A 17,518-nucleotide genomic window follows, 5' to 3' on the forward strand; every position below is an offset into this window, starting at 1 on the left:
CCTACCATCATTGTTATCTAACCCTTCTCGATATCTTGAAGCAAAAACTACGCAACGAAAACCCTTTCATACTTAAAAGGGATGGTAGCGTTTCATTTTGAATTTCTTTTTGACAAATTTTCAAGTTTTAAATGCTTGAAATCGTGAATTTTGGTGGTAGTTAGTTTGTGTTGTTTCTTCAAAATTGAAAAGGAAATAGAAATACCAGCCACCTTTTTTAGGAATGATGACGTCATAACGGTGTCGCCTACAGATCTACGTTAAAGATCTGTAGTTTAGTAGCAACACCCGTTATCCCAAAGGGAAACAGCAGTAGGTCGTAGATCCCTCCTATCAAACGTCAGACCTCCATTTACCCAATCATATTTACTTCCCCATTAGCCTTCTATTTAATAAAATCCTCCAACATGTAGATATATATGGGAGGAGCCGTCTTAAGCCCCGCCCCTTCTGCTGACTCCCTATAGAGCATGTAGCTATTATAGCAAACAGAGTGACATTATAACGATGTATTTTTGATTAAAAATGGTTTTTTTTTTACATTTTCCTCTCTGTTTTTCTTAAATCAATGTGTCTTACCAGGCATTAAAAAATTGTCGAGTTTCAGAGCGATGTCATTATGACCAGGCAATTATACATATGTAAGATTACAGCTTCTTATCCTATTACAGTACAAGATGTCTATATATTCGTGGCATTTACGAGCTTACAAGCTAATACACCATTTAGGAGAAGTGTTTGTCAAAGCATGGACGAACCAATACTGAAGGACCGATGGCAGCCCATAGAGCCCCATACTAAGCGACTAAGCAACCAACTTTAAGCTAACTTCCCCCTTTTCAGCCCCAAAATGGCGGGCGGCTATAAAAACTACTGAGTCAAATATCCAAAAAAGCTAGCGCCATCTAGACAAAGTAAGACGTTAGCTGCTTCCCTCTTTAGAACGTTGATTCCCCCATATGCCACTCACTATCCGGTTTGCTACTATCTGCCGCTAGAAGGCGAATTAACAAGTATTTTTGAACTTTCTCCCTCTGCCATCCGTCCTTCAGTATTGCTTTGTCCATGGTCAAAGCAATAACGGAGGGAGGTGTATCTATAAGGAGGGAAATATATTCTGGAGTGCTATAGTTAGGGCATCAGTGCTGAGGTTGGGCATCACTTAGTGCAGCCATCTCTCGGTAGAAAGGTTTAAGTGGCTTTGTCACTTGTAGATTAAAGCTGTTCATGCTATAACCAAATGGCACCTAAAGCTTATGCCAAACCAAGAACGGCAGTGTTCGTGAACCTTCTAGATAATGGACCAGAATCTTAATGGCGGATCCCATGTTAAAGTTTTCTTGCTAAAGTGTCCCAAAATAATAAAGAAAAAAAAGCTAGCAGACGACAAGGTCTTGGAGAAAGACGGTACAATCAGGGCCAAAATAAGCACAGGACACTGGACATTGTCCGATAAAATTGTAAAATGTCCTATAGACTAGTGGCGGTAGAGAGGGGCGTAGACTATGTAAGAGGGGATACTGTACGCGCCCAGTAGGGGGGTGACACTGACCTAAGAGATAGAAGGGTATGACGTTTGTATACGTAGTACTGCCATTACTCCATAATTTGTTTTAAAAACTACGGGGTCACTGGACGTTTTGACCAATAAATTTTGCGAAGTTTTGATAGCTTGACTATGATGATGGAACACTGTTTTTGCACACTCCAGTGGACAATGTCCTATAAATTTTCCAGATTACTGGACAAATGTCCTAAAAGAATTTTTTCTTATTTCCGGCCCTGGATACAATGTAAACAAGTAAAATGGCCGCTTGGTCTCATTTCGCTAAGCCTTGGGACTAATGTTAATTTTTCGCATCTATTTAAAAGTAGAGTTTAGTGAAGTAATTAAAAATAGGAAAAATAAAGATTTGCGCGTTTGACCATTGTGAAAGTGATCGGAGCCTCCGAGATACCTAGGCCCGTGCGTGTCGATTTTTATGTGGGGAAATATCAAGTTTCATAGAGGAAATATTTTCACCCAATATGTGTACTAGATGGCGCTCTTATTACAGTTGCCAAGGCGGTCTTCCATAAATTGTCGCTGATATTTTGGGGCCAATTATAAAAATTTTATGAAAGAGAACGGTTTCACCCTTAAATTAACGTTATTGTTTTAGGGGATATTCACTTTTTATTGATTCTATTGGTTATATTGTGTGGACAACAAAATGCATTATGAGATTTTAACATTGTTGTTTTTTTAGGAAAACTAAACTTCTTGAAGTTGCTAATTCATAGTTTTATTATAACATAAGAAGAATTTTTTTACTCCTTCATAACCTTTCATTTTTTTAACCTTAGCTTTTTTATCCTTTACTTCTTTGGCATGATTGTTTAATAAAGGCCTTCAGAAATTTTCTGAACCATTTTTTTACTATCCGTGACCTCGGCTTCACCGCTCTACGTCTATGCCTAGCCCTAATATTGTAGCAGTCGACGGGGTCACGAGGCTGAACTTATTCTTATTTTACGGTACTAAAAGCGCCCCCAAGCAAGAAAACACGGCGAACTAAATTAGTTAAAAAAAAAGTTCTCGCTTCGCAATAGGCACGGGCCTAGATCATCTCGGAGGCTCCGGTCAGTCATTAACAATTTCCAGCCAGTATCTTATGGTGGCGCGCCCTTGGAAATATCTCTCGTAAAGCCCGTATATCGGCTATTTACTATTAGAGACTCTAGAATAGACCGTTCCATTAATTGCAGAAGAGAAGCAACCACCACAGGGACCGTACGGGGCCACCATCTTGGGTTATTGCCCTAGCGCCAAGAAACATTGCTAGAGACTGTGCAAGTTGGGTAGTCAGTCTCCCGCAAGTAATTAATGGAATGCTCTATTGCTTTTCTTTTTCCGAAGAACTTTCAGTTAGCTGGTCTTGAGCAGATTCATTTAATATGAAACAGTCCATTATTAAGTCTATGCCGTTCTTTGCGCATTTTTAATTATACTTATGAAATGAAATATGGGTTTATTGTACATGAAAAAAGTTGTATACAACTCACGAGAACATGCACAGTTCACAAAGAAAATCATAAGACCTAAGTAACAATCAAAAGAAGTTAATATATATATTACTACTACAAAAGTTATTCTTTGCAGCCATACAGAGGTAATTTAGCGTCAATTAATTTGTCAAAAATAAAAAAAATGTAAACTACAGAGTATCATGAGAATAACACAAGAGAATTAGAATCGCGAACAAATTTAAGAATAATAAATTAAATCATTGAATTAAATTTTTTTTTGTTTAGTATTGATTAATGTCATCTCATATATTTAATCAGGGATAGATAGACTTTTTTAAGACGGAATGGGTAACAGGGTTATTCGGGTGCGCGTCCTAGTCCACGACCCCCTTACCCGTGACGGAGGGGTATGAAAGAAGAGGCGGGTCTTATTTTCGTTATGGCGTTGTATGTATATCCGGGTCAAGTAAACGTCGTCTGCCCGTCGTCTGCCCATTCGTCTGCCAAGTTGGAATGCGCTCGGATTGTAATTTTTGGAATAACATTGTTTAAAAATGGAAGTTACACAAGACATAGGGCTTGCAACTAAAAAAGACGGGGAAGACCCAAGAAAATTAAAAGTGAGTTAGAATTGAGTAAAAGTCTTCATAGATATTACAGCACGAACAGGTTTTAACCAAACACTAAGCTCACAAAACTCCTGACCATTCACTAAGCCTTGGTTAACTTCATCAAATTCGTTTACAAAATCATGAGGATAGTAGAAATGATTGGCTTAAGAAAGAATTAGCGAACACTTTTCACCTTTACAGATGTACTCCAAATCCAAAACACCGGCACCAAATTCACTAACAACCTTCTTAATTGCTATTAAAAACAATTCCCGAACAATTACCTGGACCCTCGCATTTAGACGGCTCCATTTTGAACCCCTGTGAAGACGCTTATCTGTACAACCATAGCCCACTCGATCCGCACTCCCGCTATAGCGCGAGCAGCTTGCGTCGTGACGCGCGTGATCGAGTGGGCTATGGTACAACGCAAGAGGGGTCGTAGTCATGGCGACAGAGTTAAACAGGAATTACGTATTTTTGGCCCTCCCCGTCAGCAACGTCACCAATACGTAGTTTTTGTGAGCCAATAAGATAATTTAATTTTTTGGTTACGTGTTGAAGGAAGGGACTATATACTCGTCTATGAGTCGGACTGAAGTAAAGGCCAAACATTGTTTATTCCGTCTTAAAAAAGTCTATCTATCCCTGGTCGTTTTCTTTCTATAACCAGGGATAGATAGACTTTTTTAAGACGGAATAAACAATGTTTGGCCTTTACTTCAGTCCGACTCATAGACGAGTATATAGTCCCTTCCTTCAACACGTAACCAAAAAATTAAATTATCTTATTGGCTCACAAAAACTACGTATTGGTGACGTTGCTGACGGGGAGGGCCAAAAATACGTAATTCCTGTTTAACTCTGTCGCCATGACTACGACCCCTCTTGCGTTGTACCATAGCCCACTCGATCACGCGCGTCACGACGCAAGCTGCTCGCGCTATAGCGGGAGTGCGGATCGAGTGGGCTATGGTTGTACAGATAAGCGTCTTCACAGGGGTTCAAAATGGAGCCGTCTAAATGCGAGGGTCCAGGTAATTGTTCGGGAATTGTTTTTAATAGCAATTAAGAAGGTTGTTAGTGAATTTGGTGCCGGTGTTTTGGATTTGGAGTACATCTGTAAAGGTGAAAAGTGTTCGCTAATTCTTTCTTAAGCCAATCATTTCTACTATCCTCATGATTTTGTAAACGAATTTGATGAAGTTAACCAAGGCTTAGTGAATGGTCAGGAGTTTTGTGAGCTTAGTGTTTGGTTAAAACCTGTTCGTGCTGTAATATCTATGAAGACTTTTACTCAATTCTAACTCACTTTTAATTTTCTTGGGTCTTCCCCGTCTTTTTTAGTTGCAAGCCCTATGTCTTGTGTAACTTCCATTTTTAAACAATGTTATTCCAAAAATTACAATCCGAGCCCATTCCAACTTGGCAGACGAATGGGCAGACGACGGGCAGACGACGTTTACTTGACCCGGATATACATACAACGCCATAACGAAAATAAGACCCGCCTCTTCTTTCATACCCCTCCGTCACGGGTAAGGGGGTCGTGGACTAGGACGCGCACCCGAATAACCCTGTTACCCATTCCGTCTTAAAAAAGTCTATCTATCCCTGAAACGACATTAAGGTTTGCATGTTTTCCAACATTATTTGCTTAAGACGGCTATTTACGTACAAGTGCGTTGTGGTAGATATTATATGTCAGGCTTTATTATTTTGCATTGTTCTTATGTTCCTAAAATGAAGGGGGATGTCAGGGATTTTAATCTGTAAATTTAACATGATCTCCGTGTTAAGCCTTTGATACAATTATATCCTAAAATTTTGAGAAGAAAATTCAATATCAGAAACAAAAGCGGGTGATTAACTAATTATCATTACAAAATTAAAGGGTAACTGAAAGTTGGTTTATATTTCTGTTCGTCCTTCCCAAGATTAGAGCTCGGCATTATCTATCCATTATCCACAAATTGGTGGATAACCGATTATTTGTAAACAAAGTTGTGGATTATAATACGATTTAACATGTAAGTTTTGTGGATAATTTTCCAGTATGGATAAAGATAAAATAACGTGGATAATGGATAGATAATGCCGAGCTCTATCCAAGATGACCGCCGACTGGGAAATATCGATCTTGGTGATTAACTACACCATTTCAAAGTCACATCGCAGCAATGTGTAGTGGTTTGCGCTGGAGTTGACAAATCAGTCAGTTCGAAATTGTACTTATGTGAACTGCATTCGTATATATTAGAAATTTTTTATTAATGCAAGGTTGAATTCTTTTTTAATTTATTTTACAATTAAGTGGGAATTTTCTTTTATCGTAATGCTAGCGTAAGTACATTTTTACCATTTACCAAATTATAGTGCATTTAAAATCGCGTAATATGTGGATGGCGTTTAAAAGTGGAGAAACTTTTTGATTTTTCGCAAAATTGGACTAAGCAAAGTGGTTGAAGATGATTTCGGTGATGACGGCGAACACTGCCCCTGACAACAGCAAGAAGAGCAAGTAGAAAGGAACGAAGACGCTACTGAGGTCCAAATCAGTCGTGCTTTTCAACGGTCTCTTCCAACTGATCTGTTCAATCGAGTATTGGCTTTGAAATTCGAGATATTTGAAAACTTTCGTTTCGAACAAAGTTCCAAAGCTTAAACAAAAACATTCGTCAAGCCTATAATCAGTTTGCTAAAAAATTAGTACAGACCTCAGTTTAAGATTTTCGTGTATTTGTGGTGAGCTTCTCAACCAAGAGGTGTTGAAAATGCTTTGTAAGTATTCTAAGCTAATTACTTGCTTCGAAATAAAAGACCTCCGTTTTCCGCCAACAAATTTTTACTCTCGGGATGAGTTGTCAAGAAATCTCCCATTATCCAAGTCAACAAGATGTCCTCTGAGATTAGAGCTTTTTCCCCCAAAAGAATCGAAAGATATCCATCAAGTGTCAAAAAATCCAGACCACTACCTAAAATTTTCTCGTGATCGAGCGCGTCTAGCCATTTCTTAACAACTGGGTCCAGGGTTGGCTATAATACGCAAAAACGCACAAATGACGTCAGAAGCTTAGAGAAACTTATCACAGAAACGCCTATTCACCAAATATTTTAGATAGTCGAAATAGCTTTCATTGAGCACCTTGGGTGGAATTCCCGATTTGATCAAGTCCGGTAGGGTGTCGATGCAATTGTAACTTTCCGTCGTGAACTCCGTCCGCAAATAACAACCCAAGAAAAACAGAATGAAAGTCACTCCGATCAGCCACGACGAAGAGAGCAAACGACGAGTAATGTGCGGCAAAACGGAGGGAATCGCTATATAGGGAACATAATTATATCTTATTAAAGCGGCAGCCGCAATTTTTGTTATGGGAACACAATCTCTGGTAATAATTGCTTACGTTCGGCGCACAAGAGCGACGAGTTCTCCCAGACATTTTCCAGGGTTTCTTGGGCCATTTTCTTGATTACTCTCTTGATAGGCAACGATTTGTATTTGTTAGTTACGATGGAGTGAAAGACGAGCAAAAGTGACAGAAGAACCAAGGTAGACACACACTGTAAAAAATAACCGTACTGTCTAGTACCTTTAAAGGTATTTTTCAATGCATCCCCAGACGTACCTATAAAGGTACTACAAAATACCGTTGTGTAAGGGTACTCTGAAATACCTCTTGAAGAAGGTACTTTTGAGGACTACATGGTATTTTGTGATCCCGTAATGGGTATCATTTAAACCTCAAAAAAGGTCGGAATAAAATTTTCAAATTGTGAAAAGTACTCCTTTATACCGAAAAGGGTACCTGATAACACTCAAAAAGGTTCGAAAATATACTTTTAAAGGTATTTTGTGCTACCGAATTAGGTGTCAAATAAAACCCACAAACTTTCGTGCAATCAAAAATATTTGCGGCACATTTAAAACTGGTAAACTTTTCCTTAATTACCGCGGGCTTGAATCATTTTCAGACATGGTGCGCATTACACCACTTCGATGTAAAAGAGATGGAAAGACACGAGAGTAATATTTGCATTCCATCTCAACCTTTAGTGTCTGTGCCGTAGGCTTGCGGTGTCGTGAGAGTTCGCATAGTAAGCGAGGGATCAACCGATACTAAATTTAGCATCCCCTTGTTAAGGAAGGTATAATACTGTTATAGTGTAAAGGTAATTCAGGGTCACTTATACATGGATATTTTCTGAATGGCAACTGAAGGCGTAAGCTCGGATTCAAACCTTTATATTAACTATGTATGCCTTATATCATAATTGTATTGCCTTTAAATGATGTAACGTATGCTAGTGTACATAGCTGTCAAAGAAAATAATTAATATTAATTATATGTAATTAAATATTTAAGAAAAACCACTAGCTAGGAAACTCGAGATTGAAATTGAAATCTCGGGTAGAAAACCACAACCCTATTCTACCCTACCGAACCTATTCTTTAAGGTTATTAATAATATTCCAATAGAGATTTCTTCTACGCTGCCATTACCAGTGCTACTGGTGAAGTAAACGGTTAGTGTTAGAGAAATTGGGCTTGAAGTATTATATCATGTATTTTACTTTATTAGTGTTGGTTAAAATCAGCACGCCGAAGCTAAAAAATCCCTCTAAAGAAGTCTGTTAAGTCATTTTCTACTTCCAGGGTACGATAACATACCACCAGAAGCGCAAAAACTCTAAAAGGTTTCATTATATACCTTATATTTCCAAAATACCTCTTTCGAAATCATTTAATACCCGCAATGTGAGACAACTAATAGAATACGTTCATGGGTACTAAAAAGGTCGCGGAGGTATTTTATGGTACCTTGAAAATACCTTTATTTTTAACAGTGCAATTAAAATCACCACCTAATTGAACCAGATATGGAAATCAATGAACCAGATATTGAGTTGATTGTTATTGCAAAGTTTACTGGAGTGTCCATATTTAAGAAGGACAATGAAGTGGACGTGACTTTCTTCGGGGCGGTGGACACGATGATCGTCCTGGCAGTTTCTAAGACCGGAGACGGACTGAAACGTTCCTGTCGGCCATCGAAAAATGAGCGTATCTTGGGTATCGTGATAATATTTGCATTCTTAAACAAGAATAAAAGTTATTAAAAAATTTACATCTGTAGACTTAAATTATGGTCTTATTTCTCTTTCACTTACGTTGAAAAAATCAGGCGCAGTGCATAATTTAAAAACATCAATAAAACCCACTTTATGTCCTTCGAAAATTGGCCTAAAACCATAAGTTTATAAATGTGCATAAGTCAGTAGTCAATGCATTTTGTTGTTTGATGCGCGATTAGTTGTTTATGACTAAGATTGAAATGTAGTTTTTTTTACGAAAATCGGTTCCTCTTTCAATCGTTTAAAATTTCGAATAATTGCCAGAAACCGTTACTCAGTTACTAGAATTTAATTCAAAGTAGTATGAAAAATACTTCATGTTGAGGGATCGTTTCAAATAATCCGCAACGGTTTCGAAAATTATCACTTGGCTTTTAATCTCCCACGATTCCTGACAATATGTAAGTTTTATTGCCAAAAAATTCATCTGAGACTCGGATGTCAATGTTGATAAACTCACTTTATACGTCGTCACATTTATAGGAGTCTCTTGGGCGTACCTATAATAATTGATTAATGTTCAAATCGTCGATATCATTGAAGATCTGAAAATTCAAATTCTAGGTACTTGTATTTAAAATATCGATCATTTCCCAGAAATTCAAATTCTGTTGGCGCCATTTTGGAATCCAAGTAAATCCTATAGCATGAAACAAGAAGTGACAAGCTTCGTCTGTAATCGTTAATAATTGAACGAAATTATTAGAAGATTTTGTACTTGCCTTTGAGTCCAGTTTTGGCATCGGGTCTTTCTGGACTCGTAGCATGTAGAGTTTTGGTGCAATGCGTGAATTACAAAGCTTTAACTTCTGTTGTTGTTGACCACTCTCTGCCGCGCATAAAACTGTTACTAGAGTACTGGAAAACAAAACAGAATAATTATGGGAAATCTTGAAGCTTGACGCGACAAAGAAGTTAAATTAAGTTCTTTGATTACTTTTTTGCGCCCCAAAGATTATGGTCAGTATTTTCTTTATTAAATTAAACCAAGATTAGAAGAGTTTGAACGTATAGAAGTTTATAGTGGACGAGAAACATGAATTCTATGGGATTATTTACCCATTCCAAGATTGAATTCCTCTTAAAACAGTCTCGCATTATATACCATGGAAAAAACATTACGGTTGCTTGGTTATATTGATGTTTCGACCCTATTTCTAAATAGAACCCTTCATTCAAAAACAAAGTAGGTAGTGTTAAAGAAGTACAATGGTTTCACCATCTAATTAATAAAACGTATGATTTTGGGCGGAGCCTCCGAGATATCTAGGCCCGTGCCTATCGCGAAACCAGAATATTTTTCTAACTAATTTTGTTCGCCGTTTTTCTCACTGGGGGCGCTTTTAGTATCGTAAAATAAAAATAAGTTCAGCCTCGTGACCCCGTCGACAGCTACAATATTACGGCAAGGTATAGACGTAGAGCGGTGAAGCCGAGGTCGTGGATAGTAAAAAAAAGTTTTAGAAAATTTCCAAAGGCCTTTATTAAACATCCATGTCAAAGAAATGAAGCGGTAAAAAACTCCGCTCATGGTATATTAAAACTGTGAATTAGCAACTTCAAGAAGTTTTGTTTTACTAAAAAACAACAATGTTAAAATCTCATAATTAATTTTGTTGTCCACAAAATCTAACCAAAAGATTCAATAAAAAATAAATAGCCCCTAAAACAATTACGTTAATTTTAGGATGAAACCTTCTCTTTCATAAAGTTTTTATAATTGGCCCCTAAAATATCAACGACAATTTATGGAAGACCACCTTCGTAACTGTAGTAAACATATTTCCTCTATGAAACTGGATATTTCCCCACATAAGAATCGACACGCACGGGCCTAGATCATCTCGGAGGCTCCGATTAGTCCCAAGGCTTAGCGAAATGAGGCCAAGCGTCAAATATTCTCGCTTCGCGATAGGCACAGGCCTAGGTGTCTCAAAGGCTCCGGTCCATATTACTTGTTTGCATTGTACCGTCTTTCTCCAAGACCTTGTCGTCTGCTAGCTTTTTTATTTTTATTTTTATTATTATTATTATTTTGGGACACCTAAGCAAGGAAACTTTAACATGGGATCATCCGACATTAAAATCCTGGTCCATTATATATGGATGTGAATACAGATGAAATATTTCACATTAAGCCATTTTATCATTTTATGACACCATTATTTCTAAAGTATAATTAAACTATAGACTATCATATTGCACGGATGTTACGCCATAATTGATTATTCAATATAATAGCTTAAACAACACATGGTTGTTTTTTTTTAACCTCAGGGCCAGTAAAAAACAACAGCTACGTGATAGAGAGCCACGAAATTGAAATCGAACTTTCAGAGAAACCATTATTGGGCATAGAAAATTATAATTCGGTGAATTTAGCCTTAAGGTAGAAGTGTAGTCAAAAAAGGCATTGTTGAAATATAAGGAAAAAAATAATTGAACCTTTTAGCGCGAAAATCGTTGGAGCGAAGACGCTCTAACGGCTCGTGCTTGCCACGTGCCGTAGCTTATGAAAAACACGTGATGTGTGACGTGCCGACAGGCGAAATACCGCGGCGCGTCAACACCCCCAAAAGCGAGCGAACATTTGGAATTGTATTAATAGTTGATCATTTAAAGTAAACTATCATGGTACTCGCATATAAGCTCCATTGACACAGTTAAAGGAAAAGTTCAGGGATCATAACATTATGCCTTAAAAAAACGGCTATTTTCTAAATATAAAAGGAAAATTAAAAAAAAATACCTCTTATTACAAAATAATTAACATTTAATTAGTCTTAGAAACGTAAACTACTGCGCCACCATTGGTTTAGTGGCGTCTGCTAGCCAGAACCTCTTACCCCTACGCTATTGGTTGAATTCTTACAGGCTGAGAGAGGTAAGTGTAAGATGTTTGATTCAGCAGACGCCAATGGCGGCGCAGTAGTCCTGGTTTTTAAGACTAAAAAATCCCAATTATTTTGAAATAAGAAGAGATAATTTAAGAACTTGTTAACGTCGGATATGAGAACTTTGCATTTCCACAATCTAATTAAATTTATTGGTGATTTTCTTAGTTTCGTCCACTAACAACAGTCTATTAGCTTATTTGGGGGCGGCAGTGCTTTGATTATCTAGGAAAACTGAGATTGGTACCATTGAATTAAGGTTCTCGAATGTTAATGATTTCTTGATATGGTTTCTCCTTTAGCCCCGTTATGTAACTGTCAATAGCATAAATAAAATGATATGAAAACATCCACAGTCAAAATTGTATTTATAACTAGAAAATGCCTGTACTTGAGGGGCTTGGCATCCATGATTAGCTCTCTATATCTACGTATTCACTAAACACAAAATAGACTAAAACCCCAACCTGGTGAAATATTTGCATGATGTAGTATTTAGAGACATTTAATTACAAAATTTTGAATAAAATATGTTTAATTAGGGCTTAATCATAAAGCTTAAATGTTACAAACTTAGAATAGACCATTTCGGAAATTACCAACACACAGAGGCGAGGCCGTCATAGAGTAATGGCAATGCAAACGTCATACCCTTCTATCTCTTAGCTCAGTGTCATCCCCCTACTGGGCGCGTACAGTGGTCCCCCTTACAAGAGTTCGCCCAGCTGGAGGGATACATAGTCTACGCCCCTCTCTACCGCCACTAGTCTATTGGGGTATTCTGCCTCTCGCCAAGAAACTTCGCCAGCCTCCCGCGTGTAGTGAGCTCGGGCCAGAGTTTTCAATCCATTATCCACAAATTAGTGGATAACCGATTATTTATAAACGAAGTTGTGGATATAATTATAATACGATTTAATATGCAAGTTCTGTGGATAAATTTCGAGAACAGATGAAGATAAAATGACATGGATAATGGATAGATAATGCCGAGCTCTAGCTCGGGCTCCGTCTGGCGTTGCTTCTTGGCGCGAGGGAGAATACCCCAATGGTAGCCTCACGCCTTTTGTTGGTTTCTCCAAATACAATTTGCGAAATGGTCTACAGGACGTTCTTAACATGCTTCACGGCAAGGGGTTTGTGAACCCAACGTTGAGAAACTCGACCAAACCATTCTAAATCCTTCCCTATAGTGTGTCTGATATCAACCATGCCGTTTTATCAAAAACCGGTAAGGAATAAAGAACAAACTGAAAAATATATTCTGCCCTTCTTCTAAGAATCAACTTCTGATACTAGCACATCGAGTAGGCTATAGGTCTAATATTAAAAATAGCTTAGTCATATTTCACTTTGGGCGTCAGGTGGCGTGCATTACCGCTCGGATAAGAGCTCATTTGTGGTTTTCACTCTCCCCTAAATTCATTTGGTCGGTCGTGGTAGGCGGAGGGCAATTTTTTAGGTTTATTTTTTAAGCGGTAAAATGCGCTCTGACTGACGAAAGAGCAAATTAAAATAGCATAAGGGAGATGATCTCTTGAAAGGTTGCCTTTTGACTCCTCGGACATCTGTCATTTTCATGGGGCCCAACGCGTGCCTGAGTTAATTGGACGCTTGCGCTTTATGGTCTCTTTCTCCTTCTAAGTATAGAGTTTCATATCGCCCACTCGTGCTAGGCCTAGGGGTGGATTTCCCAAATATTCTTTTTTTTTTTAAAAGAAATCGTAATTACACATGGAAAATTTCAATAATATTCAGGTTTTGTGGTTGTAACGGAGTACTTCTGATGTAAGTCCGTAACTTAGCGTAAATAAGTTACTGATGTAAATTGAGATGGTAATCAGAATCTGGTAATTTATAAATAATATCACAAATTTATAAGATATGTTCCATAAGTTTGACATTTCCTACACTTCGTAATGCTAGAGACTTACTGGGATCTAGTTCCAGAATGACGCGAGAACACGCGGTTTTGCAGTACATGTTCCTATTTAGTCTGTAATAAGCCTTTGAAAGCGCCTCACCAGGTGTCGTTTTACGAGAATCTATGACGTTTCACCTGCGTCACTTCATGACAAGCTCTCAGTAACCAGTGGCAAACTTATGGAACATATCTTATGAACTTAAGATAATATTCTGTCAATTATTTTACTATTTTCTACTAAAATTCGAAATGTAAACCTTAATTTACTATAAATTACCAACTAAACTACATATTAATTTTACCAATATTTACTTGCCATAATTTTACCGTTGAAATTAAGACCTCGGCCTTTGTGTCTTTTTGTACTTAATTAACTACCTAGTTTTCGTTAAATGTCACTAAAGAAGCAGAAATCTTGACCATAAGGTAAATTATTTTGCCAGGACCGCATGCATTAAGAAATTATTTAATTTGACTTACACTTCCTTTCATGACCTACCTTCGATAAATTTCTATAAAAGTCACGCTTTTTTATAATAAAGATCCTTATTATATATATTATATTATTATCGATTTATAATTACCGTCGATACTGGAAAGAAAGTCCCTCGAATGTTCCCGTTATCATAGAGACGAAAGTTTGCATAGTTTGAGAAATAGCACACGTCATCTGGTCCAAAACCACTTTATTAAATACTTGGACCCGTTTTTAAATTGCAAATCTACATGAAAACTAAAGGGGGAACCAGTTCTAAGAACCAGTTTATTATTTTGGACATAGGGGGTCACTGGTCCCAAAGACAAGTTGAAAAAGATTCTTAATTCCCAGACTGCAATGTCCCTTCGTTTATTGATGTATGTGGTTTTACCAGCTAACATAGTTTAAATACTTCATTTCCACAAGAAGGCCAGCTTACTTTGTGGATAAAATAGCCTTCACTTTTGTCCCACGAAGTCCCGGCATCCTTATGTAAGTGGTATGGATCCTCCTAGTATACTAAATAATTTACATCCAATGTAAATTACTGTTTATTCCAGGCATTTGACCTTGATGTTAAGTTTTATTATCTCTTATGCTGAAATAAAGAAACATAAAAAAGAATCATATGGTCTGCCAAGCGAGAAAATGTTCTCTTAACACTGTCTATAATCTAGATTGTAGAAAAATAACAAGAGGTTACAAGTAAACCCTTACAATTTTGTCGCGCTTTCTAATGTATTTTAGCAATGTATAATGAACTCCATATTGATTTAATAGCAAAGGATAATTATTACAAAAACTATATTTAGGCACTGTATAATTAATGCCTTACTTATATACAGTAACATTGCTAATTAATATTGAAATCGTATAAAGAATATCTCCTCAACAAAAGCCGAGATACAACAAACCCCAAAAAATCCTTATTTCTCAGCCTGTTACGGCTACAATGACAGGGAGCCGAACATAAAGAGGTCACACAAAAGACACGTGTCCTTGGAATGACCCATATTAGTTTAAAACACGTTTCCGCACAATTTAAATGAGATCATAGTGTTTAGCAGACGGCATAATGAATTTTAAACTTTTTAGGACGGTCTGAGACAAGGACTAGGCAATATCCACGTCGGCGTTACAGCGTCACTTTCGGCGAAAATGAGCCAAATAACGATGAAACCGAATTAAAAAATTAAACACCGTTAGCGGAATGCAGTGAGCAACAAAAAATGTCGAGTCCGCACGTTTAATTACCGAAATTCAAAGAATAACAGCGAAAACATGATAGTGGAGGTATTTTTAGTAAGGTCTCAAACACAGTTATAGAAAAGCCCCGTCATGAGTCCCGAGGAACAAACAATACGAGCTTTTCCAAGACCTATGGCAAAACGCTGCCAGTAGATAAAACCAAAAGACGGCGATAACACGAAAAATAGTTTAAATCACTGAAAATTAAGTTTGATTACCGTTAACGGAAGGCTTTAGAAGTCGTTATGTGCAAAAATCAAACGAAGCCAACTCGATCACGCGCTCAGCAAAAAAAATCCTTATTTCTCAGCCTGTTACGGCTACAATGCGGCTCTGGAGCAATGAGTTAGATCTCTATGAGATAGATAGAGTTACAATTCAAATACTCGCGTATGCGTATTTTATTTAACACGTTTAAAAACTATCTTGACAGCTTGTTACACAGATTATAGCAGCAGACGTTAATAAAAAAGTTCTTAGGGTGGCGCCACCCGTATTTGATAAAGATTCATGCTCGATAAAAGGTGTATTGCGAAACGTCGATCTCGAGATCTCACGTTGTGACTCTAGGTTTCATATATATATTCTATCTCATTGCTCTGGAGTAGTTTAAAGAGAGCGAAGGCGAGACGACGACGAAGGCGGAGCTGACGACGAAGGCGGAGCTAATCTTCCGTTTTTATGTCTTTTATGTCTCCGTAATATTTTTTCGACATCATAGATGGCGACAAAATAAAAAATAGAAGTTTTCTTTAGAAAATAATCTTCGCTCAAGACATAATAATTAAGCCGATAAACCATTAGGCTACAAGTCGTTTTTCCCCAATTTTTTACTAGCGAAAACACAAAAACTAGTCTAGCCAAAGAAAAAAAAATTCTTTTCAATTCGATTTTACGAACTTTTATCTTAAGCTCTGAAATACAAATGTTTGGACCGAAAAAAGGTTAAATACACTAGTGGCTTGGTCTAGACAAGAACCGTGCTCGAGTGACTGTAGTCTGCTATAAAAAATCGTTCTACTCGTTCTAATACGCAATCAATTGGCATTTGTGACTGAAATTAAGTATTGTTATTCACAGTGTCAAGAAGTTTACACCCAATATCTTGGAAGAAACGTGTTGATAGACCATGAGAGGCGACGATAATCCTCTTCGATGTAAAAAAGGGGTAGGAAATCCTCAGTATCGAGACATAAGAGGGGGTTGACCCACTGCTGTTTCTGAGCATTCTCTGGAGCCAAAACGCCTTGAGCGCAGGCGCCGAAAAGCGAGATAGAAGACACAGTTTTACCCCTTGTCTTTCTCTCTTAGTTACATCGAAGTGGTTTATTAATAAGAATTCCCTTGAAGATGATATGCTAATGGTAAACACCGCCATCTGAAGAACGTTTCCGGAACAATTTTTCTTGCTCATCAAAAGCGTTCAGAGCCTTTTAGTATAGAGGGCAGCTAAACGCTACGGCCCTACCGAAACGTATGAGAGGCCAACAAATAAATCGCCTGATTGCGGCTTTCTCCTGTTATACCGGCTTCAAACTCCAACGCCACCTACCGATCAGTCAGTGATAATCCCAATCTAGAGTGGGATATAGACCGAGTGGGGAAAGGTAAAGCCCCGCCCATTGACATGCGCGGTAACCACTGGATGTTTTACTTCCAACAACAACACGTAGATGGCGGGAAAATCTACACTTTGGCGCGAAATTTAAAATGCTTCGTTTAACAACATTGGTCTTGATATAGATAATGTTAGTTTAAATCTTAATAAAAAGGTGAATATTTGTGTTAAAATATAGATTTTAAAATATCCCATGTAGCACACGACTGTCGGTTCGTAGTCGGCAGAGAGTCTGTCAGTTGGTTAGTGGTCCGGTTGGCTTTACCGACTACTGCCAACCTCTGCCCGACTTATTAAAATATTTTATTATCGGGTCTTCTTTTCCTACTCTTTGCCGACAGTGAATAAGATCGTTATAACGGAGTTGGCCTTTCCGAAAGTTCTATTTCCAAAATTATTTTTTAACTCCACTCATTTTGATAACCATAGAGAGTCGTTAGTACCGATGGTTGCTTAATTTATTTATTTTGTCTATAGTCGGCATTACTTACTGTTTTACAGTGGGAGGCAAGGGTTACCTTATAGAGTCGTTGGTACCGACGGTGGCTCCATTTAATTTTGTGTATAGTCGGCATTACTAACTGTTTTACAGTAGGAGA

The 17,518-nt window shown here is 37.7% G+C and overlaps 3 protein-coding genes and 1 long non-coding RNA gene across 6 annotated transcripts; all 4 read right to left on the reverse strand.

Moving 5' to 3' along the window:
• Positions 1 to 3,191: 3,191 nt before the first annotated feature.
• LOC149591750 (uncharacterized) lies at positions 3,192 to 4,278 on the reverse strand. Of its 2 annotated transcripts, XM_089861722.1 has the most exons (3): positions 3,814 to 4,278; positions 3,575 to 3,594; positions 3,192 to 3,509 (listed from the first exon to the last, which is right to left on the reverse strand). In XM_089861722.1, exons 1-3 carry the CDS (start codon positions 4,067 to 4,069, stop codon positions 3,447 to 3,449), a joined length of 339 nt encoding a protein of 112 aa, XP_089717848.1. In that variant the 5' UTR covers positions 4,070 to 4,278; the 3' UTR covers positions 3,192 to 3,446. The 2 variants fall into 2 exon arrangements, with proteins under 2 accessions (XP_089717848.1, XP_089717849.1); XM_089861723.1 differs by lacking the exon at positions 3,575 to 3,594.
• Positions 4,279 to 5,639: 1,361 nt separating this feature from the next.
• On the reverse strand, positions 5,640 to 7,168 carry LOC149591751 (uncharacterized). Of its 2 annotated transcripts, XR_016379540.1 has the most exons (4): positions 7,028 to 7,168; positions 6,727 to 6,941; positions 6,338 to 6,656; positions 5,640 to 6,280 (listed from the first exon to the last, which is right to left on the reverse strand). XR_016379540.1 is itself a non-coding variant. In XM_089861721.1 (3 exons), exons 1-3 carry the CDS (start codon positions 7,083 to 7,085, stop codon positions 6,420 to 6,422), a joined length of 510 nt encoding a protein of 169 aa, XP_089717847.1. In that variant the 5' UTR covers positions 7,086 to 7,168; the 3' UTR covers positions 5,640 to 6,419. The 2 variants fall into 2 exon arrangements, 1 of the variants encoding a protein (XP_089717847.1); XM_089861721.1 differs by having other exon boundaries at positions 5,640 to 6,656.
• Positions 7,169 to 7,666: 498 nt separating this feature from the next.
• Positions 7,667 to 9,338, reverse strand: LOC149591752 (uncharacterized). The gene is made up of 5 exons (XM_089861741.1): positions 9,218 to 9,338; positions 9,072 to 9,148; positions 8,794 to 8,866; positions 8,553 to 8,717; positions 7,667 to 7,777 (listed from the first exon to the last, which is right to left on the reverse strand). Exons 2-5 carry the CDS (start codon positions 9,074 to 9,076, stop codon positions 7,667 to 7,669), a joined length of 354 nt encoding a protein of 117 aa, XP_089717867.1. The 5' UTR covers positions 9,077 to 9,148; positions 9,218 to 9,338.
• A 5,467-nt stretch (positions 9,339 to 14,805) lies between these two features.
• LOC149591753 (uncharacterized) lies at positions 14,806 to 16,038 on the reverse strand. The gene is made up of 2 exons (XR_016379541.1): positions 15,308 to 16,038; positions 14,806 to 15,199 (listed from the first exon to the last, which is right to left on the reverse strand). It is a non-coding gene; the product is annotated as an uncharacterized LOC149591753 (long non-coding RNA).
• Between the last annotated feature and the right edge of the window lie 1,480 nt (positions 16,039 to 17,518).

Source organism: Phalangium opilio, unplaced genomic scaffold (genome assembly GCF_054372755.1).
Source record: "Phalangium opilio isolate 3A_F unplaced genomic scaffold, DU_Popi_V2 ptg000500l_1, whole genome shotgun sequence".
Taxonomy (NCBI): Eukaryota; Metazoa; Arthropoda; class Arachnida; order Opiliones; family Phalangiidae; genus Phalangium; species Phalangium opilio.